The sequence below is a fragment of the Phaethon aethereus genome (assembly GCF_964289735.1).
Source record: "Phaethon aethereus genome assembly, chromosome: 2".
NCBI classification, from domain to species: Eukaryota; Metazoa; Chordata; class Aves; order Phaethontiformes; family Phaethontidae; genus Phaethon; species Phaethon aethereus.
This window is the reverse complement of record NC_138582.1, coordinates 127,914,139-127,924,688: the sequence shown is the minus strand read 5'-3', so window position 1 is coordinate 127,924,688 and position 10,550 is coordinate 127,914,139. Positions and strand designations below refer to the sequence as shown.

Below are 10,550 nucleotides of genomic sequence, written 5' to 3'. Positions count from 1 at the left end.
AACACAACAGACTCTGATCTCAGTGGTGTTCATCTATGTACTAATGCCATAAATTACTTAACAGCTTAGAAGATTAATCTTCTGTGGCAGTTAATTGTGCTACATGTAAAATCAGGTACATCAGCTCTTTCCTACAACAGTCAGCATGTCAGTTCAGTTGCAGCCACGGAGGAAAAAAATAAAATCCCAGTGAACACTAGGAAAGAAAGAGAAAAGACTACTGATTCCCTGCTTTGATTTGCCTTGGTGGTTGCAGTTTACTCGCCACCAATCCACCGCTCATCTTCTAGATACAGGAGCGAAGTCTGCTCTCCTCTGCTGGCCACCAGCCAGTATTACACTTTCCACAGTCACAAAAATGAGCACGAAATTTGCTTCAAAGTTAACAGCACTAAAAACACATTAGAAGAAACACAATAAGAGTAATTATTATTTCTCAGCAAAAGTAATGTCATCAAGTATGAATGAACACTACACTATCATCACACAAATCCAGACAAAATATAAACAAAGATATTTCAAAACACACTTGAAATAAGGTCCAAATTATTTCTAAGGCATTCAATGCACTCTGACAATTTAAAACTATAAGACATTTCTGCAAAAATATATTAAAACAGGTTACCTCAAGCGTAGATTGGTTTTACACTATTTTAATGGAAAAATATTATGAGAATTCATATGCAATTTGAGTAGGACCAGCATATCAAGGTTTAATTTAAATGAAGTCTTTTTGGATAAAATATCCATGTAAACAGTTCCACTGGCATCCATATATAGTGTGGATTTACTTTATAATCCATCGGGTTTAACCATACTGCATTCCCTTTCTCCATTCTAGCAAAGCAAAACTAACACTTTGAACTAGAATACGAATTTATTTCTAGTGTTAACGTTGCAGGAAGTGCATCATCTATGGTGATTCATGGTGAAAACTGTAACAACTTGCCGGTAGTACCTTAAGAATCATACATCTTGATCCTTAGCAGACCTTTGCTATCACTACTGTACCATTGTACAGATGCAAAGATAGTGCCTGATGACTTTCTACATTACACGTATGTGAAAAGAGGATAGAATTTGTTTTAATTATTATTATTACTATTTTTTACACTGCCCATTGGGCCCTTTTTCACTGCTTCACAATTCAGGATGTTGAAGTCACGCATTATAGATGAATAAATACATTTGAATTGTTAGGAAATGAATGCCAGCAAACCAACCACTGGGGGAAAAAAAAAAACCCCAACAACAAACCCTTGCCAGCCTATGAAGAGTACACAACATACATTTGTATCAAATTACTTATGAGTAATCATGTGATTAACATTAATAATTTTTCAACAGAGTTAGAGCTATATCACCTAGTGCATTCTCGTTATTTTCAACAGTTATGATTGCCATGGTATCAACTGTAGAGAAAAGCCTTTGTACTTACTAAGTATTCCTTAGTAAACTGTAGACAACAAATAGCTTATCTGCTACTGCAATGAGACATTTTTAGCTCCATTTAATACAGAGTGAATAAATAATGAAATTCTGAATGTGTTTTTAAGTACTACCATTTCGATTAGCAGCAAAAGCATGTATTTAATTTAATCTGTTAAACAGTAAATGAATATGTATATAGAATCTAAATGTACACGACACATTTTATACACAGATCTACACAATGTGTGCCCAAAGATAGACATTAAATATACAGACACTCTGAAATAGCAGTAGAACCAGCTGTTTTAAAAATAACATTTTCAGAAGCTATGCTAGTTGCAAATAATGACTTTTAACATGTCATACCAGCATTAGAATTTGCTACCATTAAAACATAAGTAGAGAAATTCCTTCTAAATATTAGAATCATACTGATGGTATTTAATCTGTTTCTAATTCTGGTACAGTGAGCCTACATATATTTTCTGTCTGGTCATATCACAAAGTTCTTTTTCTTCCTATAGAAGACATACATGGATATAAATAAGGTTACAGGCTTTGAACTATCATTCCAGAAAGCTTGACTATGAAGAAATTTTTAGTTATAATATATTATTATATAATTATATATTCTCATATGTAATTATAAAAATACAAGTTATGTACTGTTGGGAATTGTGTTTTCCTCCTAATGTATAAACCTGGAAGTGGCTTTCCCAATGTTCCTTGTAAAGTGTTTCTGCTGTAAACAAAGCTAAAGTTAACAGTATCATCCTGAAATACCACAGGAGGTCTCCTGAAGCTGTCTCACATGCGAATTCCATCTGGATGCTATTTAACGAACAAAGCTTGCCCCTTTGGTAATCAGACAGCCTCAGCTGAAGTACAGGCAGGTTAACTTTTTTAGGAACAATTCTGAGCCCTTTGTTTACAATTACAAGTTGTCTTCTTTTTCTGGACAGTTCTTTGTTCCCCTCGGATAGTAAAGATACCTGGGGAAAAAAAATTGGTAGTTAGTATGTGTTGGAAGTATTCCCCACTATTCACAGTCACCAGGTATGGGATCAATCTGTGCTATCAGCAGAAAGCTGATGTACAAGCATGATATTCATGCCAAGGAACCTCAGAAGTCTATCAAAAGAAATGTTTTATTTCAGAGTTTGCAACAGAATTTGATGCAGAAATCTCAAAGTGAAATTCTATCGTTTATGCTACACACAGAGAATTAGTTCGTCTAATGATCCTCTGACTCAAAATTTATGGACTAGTCTGCACTGCACACAAATGGAATTAGAGCAGCATGGTGCAAAGGTCTCCCACAGCTAATCAATGAGGCCTCAATACAATATAAGGTATTTGTGGGACAGCCTTAACTTATGTTGTTTACGTAATATCTTCAGAGACTTTAGCACTATGGAGAACTAGTTGAAAGTAAGTCTTTAACATGACTTCTTTCACCTTTTCTAATTCCTCTTTAGCCTGCTACATTAAAAATTAGCACAGAAAGTGATTGAGCTGCTTCTGTCAGCTTTGTATAGGGGAAAATTGCCTTATAATCAAGTTGTATTATATTGTTTTAATTATTCTATGAAAATATGATGTAAAGACGACTTCTCATCATCAGTGCTGTAAGAAAGTAAAACAAATGTTTCTTTTTTGCCTCAAAACTCCACTACTCTCCATTCCACAAGCAAGACCTTGGATAACCCAGATAGCCAAATCTCTTTCAAACATTCCTCTATACACATGATCCCTCAGGAAGCAGGGTGTTATGTTGATTACTGAAGTACTGAAAGATATGGAAGTATTCCAGTAATAAGGAAAGAAAAATTATAAAAAATAAAAAATAATTTATAGTTTTGCACACACACTTCAACACATGTAGATAAAAAGCCCTAAGCTGAAAGACTGTTATTAAAGTTCTAAAGCCAAGTACATATAAGAAAAAAGCCCACATAGACTGAAGGCTGAGAGCAAACTTTCATTCAGCCCCCTACGTGGATAACAAAATCCTTAATGCAGCACTGTACCTGTGCAAAAAATAGAACCATAGAATGGCTTAGGGTGGAAAGGACCTTGAAGATCATCTAGCCCACCCCTGGCCTGCCATGGGCAGGGACATCTTTCACTAGATCAGGTTGCTCAAAACCCCATCCAACCTGACCTTGAACACTTGCAATGATGGGGCATCCACAGCTTCTCTGGGCAACCTGTTCCAGTGTCTCACCATCCTCATCATAAAAACCTTCTTCCTTATGTCCAATCTAAATTTACCCTCTTCAAGTTTAAAAACATTGTCTCTTGTGCTGTCACTACAGGCCCTGCTTAAACATTTGTCCCCATCTTTCTTATAAGCCCCCTTTAAGTATTGAAAGGCTGCAATAAGGTCTCCCTGGAGCCTTCTCTTCTCCATGCTGAACAACCCCAACTCTCTAAGCCTTTCATCGTAACAGAGATGTTCCAGCCCTCTGATTACTTTTTGTGGCCCTCCTCTGGACCCACTCTAACAGGTCCATGCCTTTCTTGTAGTTTTTGGGACCCCAGAGCTGGACGCAGTACTCCAGATGAGGTCTTACAAGAGCAGAGTAGAAGAGGAGAATCACCTCCCTTGACCTACTGATCACACTTCTTTTTGTGCAGCCAGGATACAATTGGCTTTCTGGGTTGCAAGTGCTGTCTTGGACATAGGACATTGCTGGTTCATGTCCAATTTTTCATCCACCATTATCACCAAGTCTTTCTCAGCAAGGCTGCTCTCAATCCATTCATCCCCCAGCCTGTACTGATACTGGGGATTGCCCTGATGCAGGTACAGGACCCTGTATTTGGCCTTGTTGAACTTCATGAGGTTCACATGGGCCCACTCCTTGAGCCTGTCAAGGTCCCTCTGGATGGCACCCCTTCCCTCAAGCAAATCAACTGCATCACTTATCTTGGTGTCATCTGCAAATTTGCTGAGGATGCACTCAATCCCACTATGTCATTGATGAAGATATTAAATAGTGCTGGTCCCAGTACAGACCCGTGAGGGACACCACAGGTTTCCACCTGGACATTGAGCCATTCACTATAAGTCTGGATGTGGCCACCCACCCAATTTCTTATCCATCTAACTGTCCATCCAACAAAACCATATCTCTCCAATTTAGAGGTAAGAATGCTGTTGGGACTGTATCAGAAACTTTATGAAGTCCAGGTAGACAACATCCATGGTACTTCATTTGTCCACTGATGCAGTCACTCAATCATAGAAGGCCAATAGAGTAATCTGGCATGATTTGCCCTTGGTGAAGCCCTGTTGGCTGCAGTCACACAACTAAAATATTTACCATGATTCATATGAAGAGTACTTTCTATGTCTTTCTTGAATCACAACCTCTGCAATATAGTTAAGAATATTTAACGTAAAGGTCTGCGTATGTTATTTCCTAATTTTTACATCGTAAATGAACCCCTCTCCAGGAATTTCATTATGTGATATCACCAACTCAGTTCGTTGCAACCATTATCTGCACTGCAAGGCTCTGCTATTTAAGTTAATAAATAGCTTGCAGCAGATATGAATAGCTATCCTTCTGTGAGGACCAGCACCAGATGATAATGACATACACACTTTTCCCACAATATAAAAAAGAATAGCATGCACTCAAGTGCTCCAGCTGCCAGAAGATCCTCTTCTGTCTGAGCTTGATTCCTGTTCTGTGTGCCTACCCTTTCTACCACCTGCCCTTACTGCAAACCATTCTCTTCACCTGGTCAGTCCCAGCTACAGGTGATTCTTCCTTCTTCCCATACCAGTCTCCTTTCCAGGGTTCCTACATTCTGTCTCCTGCTTTTCTTGGCTCTGTATTAGATGTATGTATTTACTGCTCATTTCCTAGCCTCTATCTCATCAGTTGCTACTTATCATTTTTTTTCCCAGGCATTACCTTAAGATGATCAGACTCACTTTCTGTTCTGATGTCCAGACTTGATCTGACAATATTTCAGTGCTCTATTAAGGCTACTGTTAAGCATATACCTACTGTGACTTTTTGAAATTATAACTCAGTTACATTGGCACGAATTTCTAAGAGAAGGCTAAAAGTCCTATCTGTGATGAAAGATGTATTTTCCTGGCCAAATTTTAAACTCTTGCTCTAACACCCAAGTTAATAAACATCACTAGAATTTTTTAATATGAGCAAGCAATGTAGGGCAAAGCTTCATATGTCTTCATCCAGTGCTGTAAAGGTTAAAATCTTTCAGCTTCTCCCATGGCACAGATTCTAGAGCTACAGAACTCCATGGAAACATGGAAAACTCAGGAGATTAAGCTGTTTTACAGGTACAAAATCCCAGTAAGACAAACAGCTATTCCTTCTTTTTACATAATTTTCAGATGGTTGATCTTGAGTAAAAATGTTTCAAATTAACTTTCAAAACTGGGGCTGATACTTTGATGAGGCCTAAGAGTTATCTTTATGGAATACCATGTCAGAAACGTGAAGATCTGACCTTCCCTTATTGGTAAACAGTTCTGCTAGCAAAAAAGTAGTCTTCAAACAGAAGGGACACAACTACAGTATTTAGAGGAATGCTGTGCCTGTTAGTACTATCCAGACATCCAAGAATAGCTTTTTTTGTATCTTACACCGCTATATCAAAACAGGTACCTATGGAACAATGTGCAATTCCTCCCCTAGCCACAATCATGAAGGCTATCTTGAGACAGTTAAAAAGAATTTATATTTGTATGGCCCTGATTTCTGAATACTGAGGCTAATTTTGTCTTCCATTTCTGTGAAAACTTTCAGATTGTCTTTCACTTAGCCTAAGAATTCCCAAAACTCCTTTCAACAGGATCTTGCTGTGACATGGAAAGGTATTACATTCTTCTCAGCTAAACTGCCCTAGCTGGACCAAATCATGAAAGTCTCGAACAAAAAAGGAAAAATTCTCTTTACTTCAATTCAAAGTGTTTAGCTCACAGCAGCTGCATAAGACACAGGTCTGCTAGCACAAGAATGATTCCAGACTACAGTGAGCTTTCTGAACCACCATGAGTAGGAAGGTGCCTTCTTATTTGATGTTATGATAACTTTACCTATGCTCTATACAAGAAGTCTGCCAAGCAGACATCTCAGAGGCACAGAAGTTAGTCTCAGAGTAAACCTTTTCTTCAAACTGGTAGAAAGACCTACTTAAGAACTGCAAGAGCAAACCCATCTTATCTCAGCCAAACAAGTCTGTGATGACAGATGCTTCTACTCAAAGATGGGAAGCTCATATAAGAATGCCTGAGAGCTCAGGGCATGTGATCTCTGCAAGGGATCAGAGCCATCTGCCTAGTGTTGAAAACAGTCATTCCCACAGCCCAAATGCTGGCAGACAACTTCATAAACATGCACTTTTTCTACAGACAATATGGACTTCAGGCATTTTCACTGTCAGGAGACCACTTCGTTTTGTGTATTCATCACTGAACTTTATCAATGACTTGGTACATACCAGTCAGACAAAATTCAGGCCAAGTACTCCATTTTTCCCACAAGAGGTGAAATGCACCTTTCCACATATCTCACGGCTAAAGAGAATCTTCAGCTGAGTGAGGTAAGAGGTTCTGTGTCAATGACAGTCCTACTACATGATCAGATTATTTTGGTGCTTGCACCAGATGGATCCCTGGACCACTCCTCTGTTCTGCACAACGTGATCTCATGAATTACAGCCAGGTTCTACATCTAGGTCTTTTATACCTAGCAGCCCTGATACTAGCCAGATCTAGTAGTCTTGATGTTGACTGCTAGAGCAATAAACAGTTTCTGCTATAGTTCATATAATTGATTCACAGGAAAAAAACACTAAAATAAAAAAAGGACTGACTTACTAACCAAAGTGGGAAAAGTGATTTGTTATAGTATTGTAATATCAGAAAAATGCAAATCCTTCTTCTGTGTCGTTAGGTTACTGGCCATCCCTGAAGTGACCAGAACATTCTTGCAATTCTCTAAAAATCCAGTTAGCAGTAGTTTTTCACACTTGGCCATCTGATTTTGACATGCACAGCTGCTAATACCCTAGGATTTAAGGCATACATTTTCCCTAGTTTATAAGTCATTGTTTCTCCAGAGCTCCTCTGTACCATTAACTGGAAGTCTTGGCACATGTATCTTCTCAGTACAGCCAATATTGGTGCAGCTGTAATAACTCGGTAAAAATTATGTCTCTAGCAAGCATGAAAAGGTGCAGTGTGGCTATTACCATGTGCAGTGGTGAACTCTACCCAGCAAATGTCTTTTAATACATCTCTTGGAACACTCTATACTCATCAATGTGACAAAGATTAGTCACTGCCTTACCCTAGGAGTTGGATGAAATTGAAGCTAGGATCAATTGCTATTCCATGTTTTCATATTGCTTCTCCTTTTTCTAATTTCTGTGGAATCTGTGACTTGGTAAAGGTAGGCCAATACTGCCTCTTAGTGGAAGGACAGCTAACTCAAAAGATGTAGTGAATGTTGGTCAGTGGGAATAGGGCTGTGTACTTACAGTGCCACATAGACCCTCAGCTGATAACCATCTGAACTGCAAGTGGGTAGATGAAAGGCTCTTGTAGCCATGGACGTTTGGAAGACAAAAAAAAAGTACTGCTGAGCGTTGGCAGAATTTTTTAGCTCCTTGGGGAGAAATAAAAATCAACAGATTGCTGGTAGGTATGACTAATAAACGTTGTTGGCCAAAACCATTCTTCTTTTGTATGTATGAGACATAAGAATCAACATGGAAAACCATTTGTAAGAAGAAAACAATTAATAGAAAATGCCAGGCAACATTAGCAGGAAGTGGTGCCAGAACAGAATAAAAACTAGCAGACTGTCTTAAGTCACCTAGATACCACTAAGTCAAAAAATCCACTTTAGATTCCAGCAGCATTGGAGCTGTGTATTTTCATCTATTGCCTAGTTTAGTACGTTCTAGAATATTAAAAAAAAAAAAATTAACTAAGCTAAATACAAATTTGAATCTGTTAGTCATGTAACACAATTAAAGAGGTGTACTAATGTTGAAAAATACATAGATAACATGGTAAGAATTTGCAGATAGAAAAAGTTACAAAAATTTTAAGTGACAGCATAGCAATATATGCATTTGATTATGAAGACTGTTTCCTTCTATTCTTACTTGCATTGCAACCATTTCTTTTCTACAAAACTAATGTTGAAACAAGTCTCATAAACAGATCTCTGGTCATATGAGCTTGTACTGGTTTTGGCTGGGATAGAGTTAATTTTTTTCATAGTAGCTAATATGGGGCTGTTTTGAATCTGTGATGAAAACAGTGTTGACAACATACCAATGTTTTATTTATTGCTGAACAATGCTTATACAGCATCAAGACCTTTTTTGCTTCTCATACTGCCCCGCCAGCAAGTAGGCTTGGGGTACACAAGAAGTTGGGACAGCTGATGCCAGCTGACCAAAGGAATATTCCATACCATATGACGTCATGCTCAGCAATAAAAGTTGAGGGAAGAAGAAGGAACACAGGTGATGTCTGGAGTTATGGCACTTGTCTTCCCAAGTAACTGCTAGGAGTGATGGAGCCCTGCTGTCCTGGAAATGGCTACGCATCTGCCTGCTGATGGGAAGTAGTAAATGAATTCCTTATTTTGCCTTGCTTGCGTGCGCAGCTTTTGCTTTACCTACTAAACTCTCTTGATCTCAAGCCATGAGCTTTCTCACTTTTACTCTTCTGACTCTCTCCCACATCCCACTGTGGGGGAGTGAGTGAACGACTGTGTGGTGCTGAGCTGACTACTGGGGTTAGACCATGACTGAACTACAGCACTCAGCTGAACACAACTCCCATCTCTGACCATTGCTACTTCTGTTTATTTATACCAAATCCTTTTTCATATAAGTGAGTTTCTGCTTGGATTAAATCTTTTAATGAAATTTATTAAAACAGATTTCCACATCAATTTGGGTATTACATGTCTACTTCAATACAAAAAAGCATGATGAAAGTTTGAAGCCGGTATTCATTGTCCTATTCATAAATAGGCTCACGAACAACAAGGAGTTTTTCTCTTGTGCAGTATAATATTAAATAAGAAGGAGAAGAAAAGAAGAGTGGCACGATGGATGTGGACAGAATAATTTTGAAGCATTACAGGGTTTTTTTAATGCATGTTTACCAAATTTCTGTATAAATAAGTAATACAATTGGACTGCTGAGTAATTTTAGGAGATTAGCGATGAATGGGCACAAGTTGATTATTCAAGATAAAGCTGAGGGTCATTATCCTCAGCTGGTCATTAAACCCCATGAAATGACTGGTACTGAGATAGTAATTACTATGAGATAGTAATGAAAATGGAGAAAAAAAAAAAGGCATGACATTTTTCTTATGAAACTGTCTGAGTTTCTAAAGAATTCATGTTTCTCTCACCACCCAGTCAAGTTGCCTGAATCATTTTTAACCCTTTATACAGTTTATTCATCCTACTACAATTTTCATGTCATAGCCTCACTTAACATTTGGTCTCCCATCATATATTCCTGGAATTTGAGGGGCATAGCAAGGGGCAACAGTGATGAGAAAGAAAAACAATACATACAAATCCCCCAAAACCTGAAAATAAAGAAAAAATATTTTCAGAATGTTTTCTCCATAAATTGTGCTCCACGATAAGGTAGGAGATTCCATTATTATGCTATATGCTATCTAACTGTTTATTCTGCATCTAAAACTGCTTTTAGCAACAGCACACGTCCCATGTTGTTGCACAGCAGCTGTGGAATTCTTTGTTCCAAAACAGAATTCACCTTGTAGCCCTACATCATATGGAACTGATATTGTGTAGTCAACTTACAGCTTTTAAAATTTGCAACTTCACAAATTAAGTTTGTGGTGTTCTATGTGCTTTCTGAGAACTCTTGAGCCTTTGGAGTTCTTTTTTTTTCCTTCACATTTCTATTAGAAGAGCTATAAACTTCTTATGGGCAGAAGGGAAGGCAATTTGTTTCCTGCTAGAAACACTATCATTCTGTTTCCACTGTGAAAGACCCACACATGCCGCATCATTACAACTTCCCATCTTAGAAACTGAAAAACTCAAAACTTTTAAAATAA

General features: G+C 38.0%; 1 protein-coding gene across 1 annotated transcript in view; it reads right to left on the bottom strand.

Annotated features, from left to right (window-relative positions):
* Positions 1 to 279: 279 nt before the first annotated feature.
* The window catches only part of NEK10 (NIMA related kinase 10), a gene marked incomplete at its 3' end in the record, with an annotated part of 106,520 nt that continues 96,249 nt past the window's right edge, over positions 280 to 10,550 (bottom strand). Inside the window, exon 35 of the mRNA XM_081996485.1 lies at positions 280 to 391. Within this exon, the coding sequence (XP_081852611.1) occupies positions 280 to 391 (112 nt within the window). The remainder of the gene's footprint in view (positions 392 to 10,550) is intronic.